The 20045-nt window shown below is 45.1% G+C and overlaps 1 protein-coding gene across 1 annotated transcript in view; it reads right to left on the minus strand.

The window, feature by feature from the left end:
* Positions 1–907: 907 nt before the first annotated feature.
* The window catches only part of Cds1 (CDP-diacylglycerol synthase 1), a 63337-nt gene continuing 44199 nt past the window's right edge, over positions 908–20045 (minus strand). Inside the window, exons 6-13 of the mRNA XM_076926348.1 lie at positions 17039–17097; positions 15040–15122; positions 13901–13988; positions 11414–11482; positions 9634–9786; positions 8170–8289; positions 6172–6275; positions 908–3440 (exon numbers count right to left, since the gene is read on the minus strand). Coding sequence (XP_076782463.1) covers positions 3311–3440; positions 6172–6275; positions 8170–8289; positions 9634–9786; positions 11414–11482; positions 13901–13988; positions 15040–15122; positions 17039–17097 — 806 coding nt within the window. The 3' untranslated portion in view covers positions 908–3310. The remainder of the gene's footprint in view (positions 3441–6171; positions 6276–8169; positions 8290–9633; positions 9787–11413; positions 11483–13900; positions 13989–15039; positions 15123–17038; positions 17098–20045) is intronic.

Raw genomic sequence — 20045 nt, forward strand, 5'->3', positions numbered from 1 at the left:
CACTAAGCTCCAGTCGGATCAAGCAGAAAGGCTCCAGTGGACCCTGTGGGCTTGGAAGGAGAGCAATTTGGAGTTCTGTTCCTCCAGGAAGGAGGACAAGTGGCTTTCCTCTCTCCTGCTTGTGTGGACAGCTTGACTGTCTTTGAGGATTTTCTGTGCCCTTTGTTAATGCTAGGAAACTGCAACAATTCTCCCTGTTCCTCTTGGAAAACGCTACTGTCAAAAGCTGTGCCTGACTAAATGACCCAGGTCGTGCTGACTCCACAAAGCTCGCCACATCTATACATGAAAAGACCAGGCTGTCAGAATTGCTATTGATTTAGACTGTCTGAACCCAGTTTTCTTTGCAGCTTCATAGGCTTCCAAATACACAGACCCTTTATCCATTAAAAGTTCAAAGAGGGAAGGAGATTCCCAAAGGAACTCAGGTGGTGCCCCATCTCCCTTGAACCTGGGGTTTGCATCTGTCTCCACTCGGTCCATCCCCCTTGTGAGGTATCTACTCATATCTAAGTGAGGCAGAGAACTGTGAATTCCAGTGTTGTTGTTTCCAGAAGGACCCACTGTGCTATATGGATGACTGAGGGATTCTAGGTTTGCTCAAGTGAAGTGGGAGGCCGTCTGCCATTTGAGAAGCACAGAATCCCACCAGAGCAGCCCCGGCCGAAGTCGCAGCTAGTTTTCAGCTCAGCAGCGCCAGCCTGCTGTCACTGGAGATGGGCAGTAATGGAGGCACAGCTACTCCAGACTGGACACTAATCAGGGCACCCTCATGTGTGATCTGCAAGGGACAATGAAGCTCACCTTAGCAGTGTGTAAGGTGACACTGTGGGACCAGGGTGGAGCTGTCTAGAAGCCCAGTGCTTACAAAATGCTCCTCCTCCGATGAGAAAACAGCACCGCAAAGTAAAAATACCATTGAATTTTTATTTTTCTATCCCAGTTTCAGTAAAAAGATTCAGAGAACTGATTGACACATATCATAAACTCTCACCCTGTACAGTAAATACATAGCATCACGACCTTTCATCAAACCAAGTGTTGCCATGACATCTGTTCAAAGTGCAAAGGAGGAGAGGGATGACAGGGGGTGCAGTCTTTAATCTCAGACAGCAACTGTCTGTGAGAAACCACAAGGAAAACGCAGGTGAACAGCCCACTCTCAGACATCACTATCCCATGGCTAACAAGTCAAGCAGCAGTTCCAATGGCGATTTTCTATCGACGGTCACCGCTGTGGAGGGCCTTCCTGGTTGTCATTCGTCCACCACATCACTCCATTGGATGAAGCCTCTTCCAGTGCAAATGTAACTCTGATCAGAGTCTGACTCTCATGATGACTGTTTGCTAAAGCATAGTCCACTCTAATATACACGCTATAACGTATGCTGAAGTGTTCATCTCTAGAGCGTTGTTAAAGTGCTCGCTTGTTTTTATGTGGCATAACGTACACCCAGCTCTAAAAATCTATTTGAGAAAGCTTTTACTGTAACCCCAAATAGTCCTGGTTTCATCCTTTGTTTAGAAGAATATTGATTTTTAATACGTGCATTAAGTAATGCTCTCATAATTATGCCTCACAACCCCTCACCATGACAACATGGTAGGTAAGGAAAAGCCACCTTCTCCTCAAGCATCCTTTATCTTTACACACTGCCCCGTTCTTGGGACATGGTCCTATCACCCCTGTTTCTTTGGTTCCTGCGACTCATTTATTGTCAACGTCTGGGGCACGGCGTGGGACAAACAAAAGCAGGGGACGCTGACATCAGCTCCCACGTGGCCCGATTGAGAGGGGGGTCACCTAATGTGGCAGCGCTTCCCGGGCTTCCACTGGGTTGTATGCAGAGGATGTGGGCTGAACATAGCCTGGGGTCACCTGGGGGCCAACAATGGGGTTCTCGGGACTAAGGAGCACAGCGTCCACCCTGCTCTCGCATATATGCAGAAACCTTGTGATGGCTGTGGGCTTATTCTCAGAACCCAGGTACATCTACAGTGGGAAGGAAATGTGTCATAACTGAAATTTATTTCTAATTTAATCAAAAATATTTACTCTTTTCATTACCAAATTATCCTTTACAGTGTTTCCATTTCTCGCACTCTGGGTGCTGAAGTTGGGAGAAGTAGGTCATCTCTGTGGGTGACTGTGACTTTTGGTTCTGTATGGCTGCAGAGCACGCAGCAGCAGGAGCTCCTATGGTCTGCTCAGTGTCCTGCCCCACCTGCGGAAGGCTTGGCATTCGTGTGCTTTTCTGCTTCATGGCTATTGTTTCTGCTTGATTTTTATTCTTGGGTTTCATGACATGACAGGAAGTACAATGTGACAGGCCCTTTAGGGGAAACTGTCCTCTTTCCTGGTGTGGTGAACAGAGAGGCAGGTCCGGGTCTGCCATGCAGTGCCTCACTGGAGGCTGCCGCTCAGCCGCCGCCCCAACTCACGGACTACCATCGCTGGGGAGGTATTTTTGGTGGAGCCTCATGCTGCGTTCCTCATGTAGGACCCACTCTGAGGCTCTTGGGAAGTCGGTCAGGTGCTTCTCCAAAAGTTTCATCAGAAATGGATCCTGATAACTTCTTTTTAAACAAATCAATAATGGTGTAAGTTTCAGTGTCTAGCTTCTGAATTTTGAAACTACTTAAAACCAGGGTGTTTCCACTTGGCAGATGACTATCTCTCTGAAAGCAGGTGGTCCAGCTGGAGCAGAGCCCAGGAGTGGGGCACTTGCCTGGTGTGTACCAGACCCTGGGTTCTATCCCCAGTACCATAAACAAACAAACAAAAAGAAAAGAGAAAAAAGTGGACAATTGCTCTTTTTCTTTCTTTTTTAATCTAACTCAGCCCCTCAGAAATGCTTGAGATCATCAGAGGAGGAAGCCTGAGACCTCGCTTCCCACGGTGCCTGCAGAGCATCCAGCTACAAAGGGGCAGTTGCCAGTGCAAAGGTCAATGTTTGTGCAAGAGATCACACTGCCAGGCGCAACCCTAGGAGAGCCTCAGGTGATGATAGTGTTCAACTCCTTAAAATGCAAGTCTCCTAAATCATGGAACCTGGCCAGTGAGGGCAGAGAACTTAACATTGAAAAATACATCTTAGAAAAGTACAGAATCTTTCCCGGGTGGGCGACTGCTCCACCCTCATGTTACATCATGTGTTTGTTAAATATTCACAGTAATTTCAGAGAAAAAAACATTCATATCTGCAAAACCCAAATCTACCAAGTTTTTAGCCCAGGATGGCTCAGTGCACGACTTCAGTCAGAGCAGTTTCTGCAAGCTCCTCCTCAGCAGTCCGGCCTCGCAGGGCCGCTACACCTTCAAGGTGGGCTGCAGGATGCCTTTCTCGGTGAGATGGATCTTCAGGGTTCTGTAGATATTTAACTGCTGTTCAGGTTGAAGCACTAACAGCTGCTGGAGCACTTTGCTGGGATTCGGACCCCTGGTGACAAAGCAGAGAAGGCCCAGTCACACCGTCTGCGCAGAAGCTAAGTGAGCACCTGCTCCTGAAAACCCACTCTTAGAGTGCTGAGCAGCCGCGTTTACAGAACAGCTCCCACGAAGTCACACTGGGAGTGTCCACTGCTCACGAGAGGGGAGCAGAGAGTCAGAACGACTACGCCTTGAGATGCATGGAGAGACTGCATGGAGGAAACAAAGCTAAGGCCTACAGACATTCTTTCAAGAACAACTTGATAGAAACCTTCAGAGCATCAGGCACAGGACCAACCAAAAGGAGGCACATGAAGAAACTTAAAATGTTAGCTTCAGGGAGATTTGTAGGCCATGTAAGGTACTTTGTTGAAGAAATACCCTCAGGGAACTATGATCGTTCACCTGAGAAACAAAACAAAAACAAAAACAAAAAACACAAAAGTCCTCCACCAAAGCCCTACCTGGGATGGACCAGAGGTGTCAGGGCCTTCTTCTAAGTCTTAGGGAGACCAAGAAGCAAGCAGCAAGCCCTGGCCTTAGTTCACCTGCGACAGCAGTCCACTCAGGAGGAAGGAGTCGGGGGAGCAAGTGCGTGGCCGCCGGGCAGTGCCGCAGCCCGTCACGTCTCTCCCGACTTACTCTTCTAAGACCCTGCACCAGCCCTGCACTGAGCAACCCATCGGGTGTGAAGAGCTGGAGAGCTCCAGGCAGGATCCCCACACATGCCCCCTGGCTTCTGCTAATTCTTTTGCAGTCTTGGGAACCCAATTTCCCACAGGCTGGCTGAAGAGCCCAACACATTCGTGTATGTACAATTCTAAAACACTGCTTTATGAAGTCACACAGACATGGTAGCTCACAACTGTATGCTCAAGCACTGCACATGCTGAGGCAGAAGAATTACTGTGAATTCCAGGTCAGTCTGGGATACAGAGTTTCAAACACACACACACACACACACACACACACACACACACACACACACACACACAAAACAAAAAAGCACCAAAACTTACCACCTTAAAATCTTTGTGTATGATGATTGTCATTAAACCTTCCCCAGTGCACTTGCAGAGGAGTGCGTGTGTGCATACTTGTGAAAGAGTGTGTGAACAATGGTGAGATCTAACTGGAAAATCCCACATGTGAACTGTGGAGGGTAACTCACACTAAGAACAGGTAAGTAAATGATTCATAATACAAACTTTTAAAATAGAACTGCAATAGAAAATAAAACTCCCAGAAATAGATAGATAGATAGATAGATAGATAGATAGATAGATAGATGATAGATAGATAGAAATAAATAAATAAAATAGAGCTGCCAGCAATGAAGCAATGTCTTCTGTGGAGTTACCGCCACAATGGGATGAACAGAGGCACAATTTCCTCTGAAAACCTTTGTGGCTGCACAGTAGCATGGGGCAGCCATCCTGTGGGTCGCCTCCATGTCTCGAGGCAAGCTGGCAGGGACCTGTGGCCATGCGCTCCTCACAGCCAGAGTCCACTCAAACTACGGCCCAGCTTGGTGGGCCATGACACAAGCTTCAAAACTTAACAGCACAGCACAAAATGCTTCCTTCAATCACACTGGAACTAAGGTGAAGATCAGTAAGGGGAGAGGAACAGAAAGTCCTGATTTGTTTGGCAATCAATCAATATATGTCTAAAAGCCAGTGAGCCAAAGAAGATGGTGGGGCCGGAACTGGAAAATGTGCATACTGCTGTGTACAGGATGAGAGGACAGTGTGTTCCAGAGGAAGTCTGCAGTTTTAGCTAAGAGGGCTGAAAATCCCGGCTTGGACCTTATCTTTAAAAGCTAGAAAGAGAACAAATTAAACTTTAAAAGTGTAAACAAGGGAAGAAAGGAGAGTATGAATCTGCGAGGGAGGAGAGATGTGGCACACAGAGGGTAAGGAGTCTTCACTCTTTGAAAAGCTGAACACAGCTGGGGAATTGTGAGACCTCCCGCCACCAAGAGATTGACACAGAAATTCCTACACTGCTATGGACACGTATTTTAATTGTCTATTTATAAATGTAAATCTCTCTAAATGACTGATGAAAACATAGTTTCCAAGGCATTCTGGACCCCAGTGGAGACCATGGACATCAAGTCACCAAGTCACTCCTCACGGCTTTCCCATGTTACCTACATTGACACTCAGGGATAGCAAGCAACCACTCACTGAGAGGCCACTTTCTCCTGCCCTCCCTTACACAGAAAGTGACAATCTCTCACCTGCTTCATTTTTGCCATGGCTCCTGAACCCATCAAATCACTTTGTTATTACTCTCTGCAGACCCTCCCGTCCCTCTGCGGGAAGTGCTGAGGACAGGGGTTTGCTTGCCTTATCATCTGCTATATTCATGCCTAGAACGTCTTGTGATGTATCACAGACACTCAATAGCTAGGCTGAATGAACTGTCTTCTCCTTAATTCAGTGAGGGAATGCCCACAGGTAAGAAATGCACACTGCTCGGATTTTTGAACCCAGCATAAGGCACGTGGATCTTTTTATTGGGTCTTTTAATGGAGTCCTGCTAACAGTCACAGTGTAGACTACCTTTAGGCTGCTCAAACGCTTTAAAAACAATGGAGAGTGAACCCTACTATGTAGAGCTATGATTGCATTATCTTGACATTATAAATGACTATTGACAGAGACTGTTAAACTAGTGGGACCTCGAAGGAATCATGCCGTGAAACGTCTTTGGCTCTGTGTTAATGGGAGCACCTGATGAAACTGGTGATGTACACGTGCACGAACGTCGCCATCAAGTACTGACAGTCAAACCTGTCCATGATCCCACCGTGTCCAGGAATAGTGTTTGCAAAATCCTGCAGAAACACACAAACGAGCAGAAAAATCATCCATACCAAATTCTGTTATATTAATGTTTATCACAGTTATACTACGCCTTATAAGGAAAACAACTTTACTATTCATTTTCCCAACAAATACAAACAAATTAGAATACAACCAACAGATTAAAATGTTTTTTTTTTTTTTTTCAAATCTCCACTTAGTTTAATGATTTCTGAACTGGCCCACAGTGTTGAAATAACACTAAATATTAATTAAGCCTCAGACTTTTTCTCATTAATAACAATTTAAATAGAAGATCTGCCAACTACCCCTCTCTATTCCGTGAGCACCTCTGCTCTGCATGGCCACGGGCTGGCCACGGGCTGTGTGAGAGCTGCCCTGGGGCTTCACATGTGCTCACACGGTTCTGACTCAGGCTTATCCAAAGGCTCTTGCTCTGGAACACTCCAGTGATAAACAGTCTTTTTCAAGCACTGAGGTAAAAACAAAAGCAAAGCAGCTGGCTCACTGAGACCATCCATCACTTAGTAGCCTACAGAGGCAGTAATGGTAACAAGGCTTCCCCAAACTCACTCTGCAGAGGCATTGCTGCCTGAACCCCAGGGAACAGAGATGACTGAGGCTCTTCCAGCACACTGGGGCACAACAGCAGTTGAACCTTCAGACAGGAAAAGAAAACCTCTTCCTTCAGTGAGACCCTCAGAGACATTTTTAGAATGGCGTTCTAAATACCTGTTCTCCATTTAAAACAGTTACTGAGAAGCTCTGTGACTAATTTTTGCCAACTCATTTCCTCTGACTCTGTTCACTGAAGCATGGGGCAGCCACAGAGCCCGAACCCACTCTTAAAGGAAGTCACCTCATGGAGCCTCAGTTGTCACCACAGACTGGACTGCCTCCCACCTTCTATTCGAGGGAGGGAGCATCTTGAGGCCAGGGACCTTGTAGGTTCAGAAGCTCCCTGAGCTCATTTCTTTCCCTGTGTGGTCAGGTTTCCAGACACTGTGTTCTCAACCCTTCTCTAACACAGCTGCTCTGTCCTTGCTCCCCACTTTGACAAGTCACCCGCTCCTTGCACTTGATAAGCGACCCCCTTTGCACTCGACAAGTCACCCCTTCTTGCACTTGTTTTAACTGTCTTCTTCAGGCTTCTCTGTAAGACTCATCCTCATCAGATCTCAGCCCCAAGGACAGCTCCTCAGAGCTACCTTCCCTGACCTCATTTTCAACAGCCACGCTAGCCAAATGAGCCAATTCCACCTTAACATGGTAAGGGCATGGGCCAATACCACCTTAACATAGTAAGGATGGATGACTGAGATGACATCATTTTAGATGACCCAGCTCTTCTAAAGCATAGGGACTGGACAACTGTGAGTTTCTGGACCAGAATCAGCCCACCAGATCCCACAAACCAAATCCAGCCCACAACCATATCGTATCAACAAAGTTTTATTGAGACATTCATGGGCATGTCTATGCGGCAAGCGTCATGCAGCAGTTAGAGAGGAAATGCAGTGGTAAAGAATGGTCTTCAAAGCCCGGCACCACCTAGTCTGGAAACCCTCCAGGCAGCAGGAGGAGAGCTCCCCCTCCAAAGGCTCCACTGCAGAGTCCTTCAGGAGAGACTGACATCTCGAAATGGCAGGGCTGCGCTCACACAAGCAATGAGGGGGCATTCCATTTCCAGAAGAGGCTAACACACTTCCAAATGAACAAATATGGCATAGCCAAAACTACCAAAAGGAGATACACTCAACCCAGCCAGGCAGCACATCTGTGAGGCTAAAACAGATTCCAGGGATGGTGTGATTTCCCAGGGGCTTGTGGACGACATCTCAATAACAGTATAATATAGCTCCTAATTATGCGTACAACGACTTAGCGAAGAATGTAAAAACACACCTTGATTTTGAAAGCTCTTTTGAATCCACTGGCAAAGAAACCTCCAAATGGGCCAATCAGTGATGCGAACGTCGAAAGGGCGATGCTGTGGATCTGGAAGGGGTACAAGCTCACCGTCTCCTGAGGAGAAGGAAGCAGAGAGGACCTGTGCGTTAACCCTGCACTCACTCCTGCCTCAGAACCCAGGAACCTCAGTGGACTCGGGAAGTCAAGGTAGGCCACAATTTTGTTGACGTCTCAAGCTTTGAAGGCTGCCTCCCTGTCACACCTGGTACAACTGTGGAATTCTAGCTCCGCTGTGTGGAAGGCCTACACTTGGGTTCACGCCAACGTTTGTTGCTTTTCTGGCAATAGTTCTTGGCTCTTATGGGACTTATTTTAATCTTATATTTTATAACAATTTAATTTCAAATGATGAAAATAATAAAAAGTTGTCTTTCTCACCAAAACTAGGTTGAAAGCTATGGAATCACGCAGAAATAAGTATCTTAAAATACTATCAAGGGGGGCTGGAGAGATGGCTCAGCAGTTATGAGCACTGATTGCTCTATCAGAGGTCCTGAGTTCATTTCCCAGCAACCACATGGTGGCTCACAACCATCTGTAATGGGATCTGATGCCTCTTCTGTTGTGTGACAGTGCATACTCATATACACAAAATAAATAAATAATTCTTTCAAAAAGAATACTATCAAGAACTAGTGGTGTGTGCCTGCACTCTAGGGGCTGACACAGGAATACCTTGAGTTGAAGGCTAGCCTGGGCTACTTGGTAAGAAGACCCTGTCTCAAAGGAAATGAAGCCTGTCAAAATGAGCATGAATGATCCCAGACAACATGGGGAAATCACCCAAACAGAACTTCAGTCAAATTACTGAAGTTGAAGGTTCTTTTCCCCCTTAAGTGACTGAACTGAGAGCAGCATATGATGGCTATGGTGACCCACAAAATTTCAGATCTGTTTTCAAAGCAACAGCATGGCTCCAAACTGAAGGCTTGTTCCAGCTCAAGCATGTGAGAGTGAGTATGCATGGGTGTGGAGAAAAATGTGCGCAATCCACATCACGAGCCCTCCTAGTCAGTCAGCAATAAAGATGTCCCACAGATGTCCCATAGGACAATCTGACGGACGTGACCCGTCAGCTGAGGTTTCCTCTTCCCACGTAAAAACTGGAACTTATTTGTAAAATTTTTTAAATTTATTTTTAAATATTTTAAAACATTTAGACAACACAAGCTAAACTAAATGGCTATCAGTATTTAAATCATTATGCAAATAAATTCCTAATATACAAACACACAAATTCCCTGAAATGTTAACGCCCATGTGATGACATTTAAGAAAACGATAAACATATAATTCACCTCTCTATCTTTTATAAAAAAAGAATCAGAACTTCACTTTGAAATGGCAGCTCAATTGGGAACGACTGCTCTAATCATGTTAACAGGACATTTTTCTTACCCGCCTTAGCACTGTCTGTAGGAATGGAGGGAGGGAATAATTCTGAAGCTGGAACAGTTCTGAGGGTTCACATTCTGTCACAAAGGAGTTGACATCGCTTCGGTATTCCACCGGGCACACAAAGTACTGGTACTTGGACAACACATAGGCAGCCTGAAGAACAAAGCAAGATTCATGAGACAATGCCCAAGAAAAAGGAAACCATGTGTCACGAAGGCAAGAGCCAGATGCCAGGATGCCTTTGCATTAGCACATGGCTACGTGTTTACAAAGTTAGGTCAGGATGGTCCCAGGAAAGGCCTTCAAAGACCTTCAGAGAATGCAAGACTTTTTGATAGCAGTGAGATCTCATTCAGCCTAAGAAGGGGCGGGGCTACTGCAGTCTTAAAAGAGCACTAGAGGGAATCTTGCTCTCCAGTGTATCTTCTTCCTGCTGAAGTGTGTGTGCATGATGTGTGCGTGCCCCAGGACAGCCCTGTGGAGTCAGTGTCCTCCTTCACCTTTCATGTGGACTCTGGGGAGCAAACTGGTGTCTCTAGGATCTGCAGAGCTACTGCCCTTACCTGAGGAGGCAGCTTGTCCACCCAAGACCTTACTTTTAAAAGTCTACACAGTAAGTCTTAGCAGGGGCTGGGAGAGTGCAGTAAGGGAGTGAGTTATAAAGACAAGGGTGTGCAGGGGCCTTGCTCCACACAGGCTCACACTAATACAAACCAGCTGATACAAAGTCACTAAGCATACAGTTACCAGCAGTGCAGGTGAAAGGTGCCACTGTCTCTTACCCACCCAGGACTCCCAGGACAGTTTTTCAAATTAGCTGTCCTCAGCCATGGAAATGGGAGATAATAAAACATCTTCTTGTACATTTATGTTGCTAAACAAAAGGTTACCTTTGGTTTCCTCCAGCCACTCACCCTGCTCTGCTCAAGAATAGCAAAATTCAAATATGATGCTAGGAATGGAAACCTGCCTTGCCGCCAAACAAACCAGTTTCTTACCTGGCTGTATGTTATGTTTTAAGGGCTAGCTCTTTACTTCTTCCAGTGATGGGGCTCTCCATACCATATTTCTAAATATCAAACTCTTACAGTCTTATCTAACTTGGTATTTCACTTTCGATGCGTAAACCTTTGCTAGGCTCTTCAGTATCAATGATTACTAATGTTCTACCTCAAATCTTCTCTGATTTTCCCAAATGTTACTAGAATCTTCATTGAGAATGGATTCTGTCTACGAATTAAATAGCTTCCCCATACAAGACAATGTCACTTTTTCCAGGTACTTACAGATTTACCCTCCCAAAGCTTCATGTTGTTGTAATTACAGTGTTTGGATGTGATATTTTATATCAACTTGATATCAACTTATATCAATTTTCAGGGACTAGACTCAAATCTGACAGGGTCTTATAGCAGACACTTGGTCTTCTGGCTCTAACAATCTCGCCGCCACCACTTCCACCCTCAGTGATGTCCCTGAGTCTAAGCTGTAAGGGTTGAACTGTTGATGTGTTGTTAGTGAGGTGTCAGCCTGTCCTTATACTCACAGGTAAATGTGGCTCTCACCTCCCATCAAAGAAAGCTCTTTAGGCAGCAGACAGGGGGCTATCAGAGAAGACCACCCTAATCAAAACACAGACAATGACAGACTATGGGCACCTACTTAGTAAGTTTTAATAAAAATATTAGTAGCATTTTGTGATTTTGTAGGTTTAGAAAAGGCTAAAATCTAGCATGGGTTTTCAGAGCATAAAAACAACTAAAATCCTAATAAAACTCACAACGAATCCAAATATGACTGTGGAGAAGAAACCGCCAATGAATCCTTCCCAGGTCTTCTTAGGAGAGAGCTATAGAGGCCAAGAAAGATGGGGTGGGGCAGGGTTAGTACACATGCAACCCTGAGAACACAAGGGCCTCTATGAGTTCCCCCAATCAATGCCCTGGACATCACTCTTTTCTCCTTTTCTCTACTCCTCTCCTCTCTTTCTCTCCTCTCTCTCCCCCTCTCACCTCCCCCCCTCTGGTTTTTCGAGCAGGGTTTCTTTGAAACAGAGTCCTGACTGTCCTTGAACTTGCTCTGTACACTAGGCTAGTCTCAAATGCATAGAGATCTATCTGTGTCTGCCTCTTGAGTGTCTGACCTTCCCTCTTCTCTTATTCCAATGATTTAAAACTCCAGTTGCTCACTGTATGGTGGTGATTTACCTGAGCAAGTGTCTTGAGGAGCATTTAACACGTGTGATGTATTTATCAATGTCTATTCATCCTGTTAAATGGCCTCAAGTCCTTTCTCTTTTTTGTTTTTCAGGGGGCTGTACATTCAATACTGAAATCATTTTCTCATGGCTTGCATGCTCCTCTTGGAATAAGGTTGTTAGTCACCCCAGTACATGCCACCAGTGCTTCCCTGTTCCTGATGAAAGGACAGAAGGAGTACAACAGGGCCCAGGCACCGTAACACTCCAGATTGTCTTGTTCGGGGCAGGTAGGTTAGGGGGACAGGGTCCCACAATGTAGCCCATTCTGGTCTAGAGTTTGCAATCCTCCTGCCTCAGCCTCTCGAGTGCTAAGATTACAAACTGGTACTCGCATGTTCATCTCAGTCCTAATATGCAACGTATATGAGAGTTCCTTCCAAAATGAAATACTCAACAGCCCAAATTTAGTGTGTGTGTGTGCATGTGTGCATGCATGCGCTAGTGCACACACACACACACACACACACACACATCCCACATGATCTACATCTACCTTTAGAGAGGAAGGAACAGATTGTGCTTCTAAGAATAGACCCTGGGTATGTTTCAGTGTGGCTCTCGTTTCCCAGTCGACAAGACATTCAGGGAGGAAAACCTGGAGGTAAATCGTGAACTTGGAAGTGTGAGGAGAAAAGACTTGGGTATGTAGTCCTAAATGCCCAGAGCTGCCCATGGAAGGTAAGAATTAAAATGGCTGTGTCAAGGAGGCCCGCAGGGACAGAGCTAACTCTCAGGGAAGGAGCGGGTCACAGCCCAGGCTACCTGAGCTCCTTGTAGAGTTGTTAACCTGTACGCTGGGATGCCTCAAAGCTAAACTAGCTGGCAGCCTAACAACCCTGGTAACAATTCTGCCACAGAGAAGGCACCAACATCCCTTCTCCCAGAGTAATCCAGCGTCTGTATTAGTGCCGTCAAGTGGACTTAAAGTAACTGCTGATGACTTAAGAATGCTTCCGGCCGACTCATAGCAGATCACCAGATAATTGCTCATCTTCCTGGGTGTATGGTACAAATAATGTACTTAGGTAAAATCACTTGAAAGGTATTCAAAACCAGTCACTGGGACTCCTGTACAGCTCACGGTCTCCCTCACCGCATGCTGGCTGAGAGTTTAGAACCCTGTTCCTCCCACCTTGCCTTCATCTCAGCCAAGGAAAACATTTGTGAGACTCCTATTGAACACTTGGATGGAAACTGACTCCTTGTGGAGGCCCCAACATACAAAGTTCTTTAAAAACAATTAAACCAGGCAATAGCGGTGCACACCTTTAGTCCCAGTGCTCAGGAGGCAGAGGCAGGTAGATCTCCGTGTTCAAGACCAGCCTGGTCTACAGAGTGAGTTAGTTCTAGGACAGCCAGAGCTACCCTATCTCAAAAAACAAAACAAAAATTAATCAACTAATTAACTAATTAATTAATTACATCAGTACTAGGAAAAGCTTGGGCTTTTCATAAAAACTTGTTTCTTTCTTGTCCCAAAACTGAGATCTGAATAATTTCATTCATGTTTTTGCCTCCACTGTCAATAAGCAGAACCAAGTCCAAGGCAAAGGGCTGTCCAAGGATGCGTCCCTCCCTGTCCTAAGCTTTCTGTTTGCTTCAGCCCCTCCAGTCTTATTTTTAAATGACCTCGGCTGTCTCTGTGCACACAGATGTGTGCCTTACTCTTTTAGGAAGTTTAATGCAGGAAGGGATAGCTGAGCGAGCAGAGCCAAGGCTGGCCATGAGGCTGCTGGGATGGGGTAAAGAACTGAGCGAGGGTCAGGGGAGGAGAAACCAGCAGGAAGATGAGGTAACTGCCAGAAATAGAGGACAATGGAGCCCGGCTCCCACGGAGGATCCAGCTGAACACAGGAGAGCAAACTCAGAGTAGAAGGCATCTATCTCACTGCCCTGCGGTGAGCTGCTGTGTGCAAATCAAGTGTACAGGAGCACTAATGGTCGAACAATCCCAGGGCCTTGGCTCTAAGGCTACGGGAAGGGCTCCCTTCTGACATTTCCCATTACCTTAATTAAAGGAGTTCTTCCAAAAAAAAATCCAAAAAGGTAAGCCGTGATGTCATTGCAGATGACGCTGGATATGGGGACAAGGAACCTTTAAAACATCAGCAGAGAGAGAGGTGTGCATGGTTAACAGCAGGCCCTGATCCGGTTTACAGCTCAGAGTGAACCCACATGGTAACCCCTCTCGATCACACAGTGGGCAGAGCAGAGCACCGTGCATGGCAAAGGTCTAGGAAAAACAGCAGACTTTATCACTAGCCCAAGACACTGAGAGCGCAGCTAAGGAAGGCACTGCCTAGCACTGCTGTGGTGGGATGCAGGACAGGCCGCATGTGCAGGCAGAGAATGAGGTGGTGCGTTCACACCAAGCTCCTAATGCAAACTCCTTCAGGAAAACATTCATTTTAATTCTTCCTATCTTAGCCTAGGACTCCGCCAAACTCTGATAATTCTGTGGAACCTGTTTATGTAAGCAACATTCCTCCCTCAGTCGAAAGGTTTTACATGACATCTGTCTGAAAACTGGAATGCAAATGTTTACAGGACACATGCACATTTTGGTAAACTGTCAGGGGGTAAAACCTATCCTGGCAAACTTCCAGTACATGAGGGTGCACAGATGCCCGTTAAGCCTCTCCCCACTCCACTCATTTACAGTTATTAAGTTGGATAACTTTGAATTAATAAAAATGCTTTCTGAACCTGCAAAGCCCAGTGCTGAGGAGCTCACAGCTGTGTGAGCAGCAGTTTAGAACCCTGTTCCTCCCACCCAACTGTCACCCAGAGAAAAGACATTTCTCCAGCCTGCTTTCTGAAAGCCAACTGTCACATATTTTTTTTTTTTACAATCTGTGTAAAAAACATCCTTTGCTTTAAAAAAAAAAATCAACACTGGGATTGGTTAGCATCTGAAAACGTAACTGGGTCTTGAGAAAGACTTTCTGCATTTCATGTGGAACTAAAGGACTCCAGCCATTAATGAAGCATCTGTGCTCAGCTGTCAAACAGTAAGTAAAATTCAGTAATTTTACCGGGACCATGCGGTCCACTGTAGAGGAAACAGGGAAGCAACTGCCCGGTGTTAGCGTTTAAAAGGCAGGACATAAAAACAGAACGCAGCATAACACAGCATAATCCCTTACCATATCATGCCTTCAAACAGATTTTGGATGACAAGATGTGACTGAGTGACGGTTATCAGTAAAGTGACGTGAGTCCATGCGAACTGTTAATAGCCCAACAACACAAGGGTTAGCAACGCAGCTCGTCGGGCGGCCAAAGAGCAAGAGCAGTTTTGAAACACACATTTTCTGCCATGACTTCTGATCAGGATTTGTAAGATAAGGTCATACAAGCAAAACAAGTGCAGTTAGTACATTCCACCCCTTCGTATCGCCTACTAGAACCCCAAGTGCATAGAATCATTTGGGCAAAACTGCGTAATTTATAGATAAATGGAACGCAAATACCAGTGAGGTATACTATTACATTCTGAAAACTCAGAGTGGATCGCTGCACGTGGATGACTGAGAAGCCACAGTTGCTGTGGAAGTGGTTCTGGCAGCTGACTACTCCAGGGAACACAGAGGGGGCTTTCTTCCCTATGACAACCTTTCCTTGAAAAGAGTTATTTCCAGCTTTAAAAGATTAAAGCTCTCTGGATTCGCTGTCCTTAAGGTCCATCTTCTCATGCTGAAAGTGGCTCTTTGTCATGTCTGTTCAATGACATTATGCAATTTCAACCTCTCAAAGCCCTCTCCTGTGCCCTTCCCCCAGTACCTCCTGGACACCCCTCCCTCAGCCCTCAGCCTGAGAGACAGCGACTTCGACTTCAGTGACTTTTAGCACAATTACTATGGCAAAGTGTGATCCAAAAGCAGTCATAATTCTATGCATTCATCTGAAAATTTTGATTAGCAATTATGAATTCAAATAATTTAGATTATTTGAATGACTCTTAAAAAGTCATTTCTCATTTCAGCAAGGTATTTTATGTTACTTGTTTTCTTCTGTTCTGTTTAACATTTAAAAGGACCAAGTATTTTATTCTCAAAATACATTTTCTTCTCAATAGGCAACATTTTATACTTGGTCCTCTATGGCCCGTAAATCCTGTACCCACAAATTCAGGAGCCCCATAGATACATGGGTCAAGTGCATAGATCTGTTTCTCCTTGTCATTAGTCACTACATAGGATTTGATTATGTTAAGTCTTATAATTAACTAAAATGATTTCAAGAGCACGATAGGATGCAAGCAGGCCGCGCAGAAACACAAGGTCCTGCGGGTGCATAGCACCTGCTGTTCCCAATGGTCCTAGAGTCAGTTTCCAAGAGGACATATCACTATCTCCCATCTGTCCTGCTTGTTTTTAGGTTTCGTTAAGGATTTTACTATAGGATGCCCTGAAATTTGAAACTTAGGAAATACTGCAAACTTCTTAGCAATAATAACTTGTAGAAAGTTTCCTTAAAGAAAAGTCCACGTGGGAAGAATGGCCCAACCTGAACAAGCCTTGCTGACCCTGGGTTTGTCGTGGCCCTCAGTGCCGTAGACTTGCAGCTCTGCTTTAGGAAAATAAGCAGCGCACTGTGTAAAGTGACGGATCTTAGGAAGCACAGACTGCTTCTCTCCACCGACAAAGAATCTTAGGGCAGCGAGACTCTGTGGCTGAGTTTAACTCCCGAAAAGGCACACGCTCCGCCACTATGCTCATGTCTGCAGTGGGTATTCAAAGTCAGCCGCCACAAGACCGCGCAGCAGATACTTCCCAGGCTCGAGCAACTGCCCCAGAGAGGAATTCCCACTGTTAGTGAATTCAAACATACCATTTACATTTTTTTTTTTGTCTCTGAAATTTTTTTTGAATGTTTCAGTAACACTTTAAAAACTGATGAAAGTTTTAATTCTCAAAACCCTTTTAACTCCAGTATTTTTTATCTAATGAACACAGGAAAAAAAAACCTGAAAAATTCTCCAGGCTCAGGCAGGACATTAACTAGCTAATTTCTGTTCTCTTAAGTACAGGAAGAGCTTGAACACTGCTATGAGAAGCTGCTGATACACACCATATAGTATAGCTGTGGGAAGCTGCTGATATACACCATATAGAACAGCTCTGGGAAGCTGCTGATACGTACCATATAGAACTGCAGTCGGTAATGTTTCTTCACCAAGCTCAGGACAAACATGCAGAAACCTGATCAAGAACAAAAGACATGTTGTGTGAGTTTGTCTCAAGTATGAGACTCCGTGAATCCCCTCCCCCATAGCCAGCTTCCTGCATCCCATCCAAGCACACCTTAGCCATCACTCAACCCAACACTACCTCTCCTTTAGCAGTTTTAGGAGTTTCCTAAAGGAATGATTTTGAAATCTCTAAAGTGCCTGACATTTTCCATGGAAAAAATTTAATCACTATCTCCTACATTAAGTAAATGAATTAGTCCCTTCTAATATTCAAGCTAAAAAACATCTTAGATTATCAGTATACCAAGAGCAGGCTGGTAGGTCAGTGGCAGAGTGTCTGCCTAGTATGGGAGGGGCCCTATTTTCAATCTTCAGTTTAGCAGATCCTACCACATAAGATGTCAATCAATTGAGATATTACAGAATATGTCCAATGTCTACGACTATTATGGCAGCTAATGCCCATTAAACACGGTATGTTCCTCGCTCTGGTCTAGGCTTTCATATGTATTAACTCCATCGTTCCAGTGTGTCCTTGACAGAGCTACCTACCATCATCTCCACTACACAAATGAGAACTGAAGACCACAGAATGAAAAGAAATGTTTAGATGCTCCTGCCCTCAAGTCATCCCGTTCCATAGAAACTCATGTGGCAGGATTCAGACAGAGAATAACGTGGCGTGCCCCACACCAGTAGTTTAAATGCAGTATAATGCTCTCAAGTAATTTCTTCTCTCCCTGTGTTTGAGTTTATGATGGTGTCGCCAACACTTATGATGATGAAGACATACTTCCCAATTCAGTGCAACTCCCTAATCGTATACTAACACAATTGGAGGCTTGCTCAGAACACTGCAACCTTGTAAAGACGCGTTTCTAGCAGAGGTGCATCCTGAAAATGCAAAGTCTAATCTGGACAGGCTGCATGAGTTCTGCAGTGGGTTCAGAGTGAATCTGTTTTCATCAAGCGATCTACACCACACTAGATAAATGTTAGCTTTTACATCTCTGTACTCAGTACATGGGCCTGTATATCCCAGGGTGCACCTCTCCTGGGACAGAAAACCAAGTTTTTGAAGACTGATTTTAAATGTCCACAAGTAAGGATTATGGCAGAATAAGGGCAGTGGGTACTGACCACGATCCCTACTTCCTATCTGTCAGTGGGTGGGGGCCACCGTCCCTACATCCTATCTGCCATCTGTAGAGTAAACTGCTCACAGGACTGTGTGAGGCTGGTAAGAAAATACTCTTTGGTAGAGACGTCCAAAGGCTGACACAACACTCAGGAGTGGAGGTAGAGAGAACATGGGTGAGAAGAGGGGCCAAGGATGTGGAATCCATGCTGCTCCAGCTGCCAAGCACATCAAAGTCTCATTTCAAGTTTTCCTGCTGTGATAACTAGATTTATGTTTTCCTTATTTCTTTACTGAGACTTTTTTATATGAATGTGTATTTATTATTTTCCTTTCCTTCCCTCTCTTCCCTCCTCAAATTCATAGATATCTATATATAGAAGAATGAAACTAGAGACACATCTATCACACTGTGCAAAATCGACTCGAAATGGATCAAAGACCTCCGTGTGGACCCTGAAACGCTGAAACTCCTAGAAGGTACACAATCAGCAGTACCTACAGGAGATGGGTGAAGGGGCGTACTCTGAAAAGGACTCCATTTGCCTAGGTATTAAAGCCAAGAATTGACGAGTGGGACCTCACAAAACTAAACATTTGGTACATCAAGGAAAGAATCGGTCAAGTGAAGAGGAAGCCTGCAGAGAAGACAGGATATTTGACAACTGTTCACCCAATAAAGGACTAATATCCAGAATTTACAAGATTTCACAAAATGGTCAAGAAAATAAATGACCCAGTTAAAAAACTGAGCAAAGGATCTGAACAGAGAGTTCTCAAAAGAAATAAAAATGGCTAAGAGATATCTGCAAATGTGTTCAGCATCCCTCACCAGCAGCAAAATGCCAACTAAACTGCCAACTAAACTCACTTGGAGATTTCGTCTTACCCCGGCAGAAAGGCCAAGACCAGGAAAACAGCCCATAACAAATGCCTGTGAGCGTGTGGGAAAGGGGCCTCCACTCCTTGTTGGCAGAACTGAAAACTGGTGCAGTCACTCTGGAAATCAGTGTGGAGAATTCTCAAAAAGCCAAATTCAGATCTACCCTAGATCACTCCTTTGCATATGCACAGAAAGACAAACGCCACAGGATCTTTTACTTACAGATCCCTGCTCCAGTGTTCAGATATGAGGATATCATCTGAAGTAATTGCAGAAACCAGGAAAGTGAGGAGGGGTGGGGAGAAGGAGCTCAGAGAGGGGGATTTTGGGTCACAGGTATGATGGAGGGGGATGGGCAAAATGGGCTGGGGCAGCATGTGGGGGTTGGGGGGGAGGGGAAACTTGCCTTGGGAGGGATGTGGGAAGGAAACAAAGGGAGAGGATAAGTAACACTAAAGATCCTTGACAAAGCCAAAGAAAATCATGTGGCCCATGGGGGCATGCATTTGTCTGTGCCTGTATTTGTGTGTGGGTACACGGGTGCGTGCATGATGCAGTTTAAATAACCTTATGCCACTTTGGTAACAATGCTCCACTCAAAGACCATAAACTACAATGGCTTTCTTTAATTGTGTCAACTTGACACAATCTACAGTCACTTGAGTAGAGGACCCAGAAGTTTCTTAGATCAGGCTGGCCCATGAGTACGCCTGTGGGCTGTCTTATGTTGATTGGGTAGTGGACGGACGGTGTGGAGAGGAGGCTGAGCACAAGCAGAGGGGCACGCATTCTCTCTCTGCTCCTGACTGTAGGTGTGACTAGCTGCTTCAAGTTCCTGTATTGACTTCCTCAGAACAATGGACTGACCTAGAATTGAGAGCTAAAATAAATATTTTCTCCCAAAAGTTGTTTTTTGCCAGGGGGTTTTATCACAACA

Source organism: Arvicanthis niloticus, chromosome 27, assembly GCF_011762505.2.
Source record: "Arvicanthis niloticus isolate mArvNil1 chromosome 27, mArvNil1.pat.X, whole genome shotgun sequence".
Classification (NCBI taxonomy): Eukaryota; Metazoa; Chordata; class Mammalia; order Rodentia; family Muridae; genus Arvicanthis; species Arvicanthis niloticus.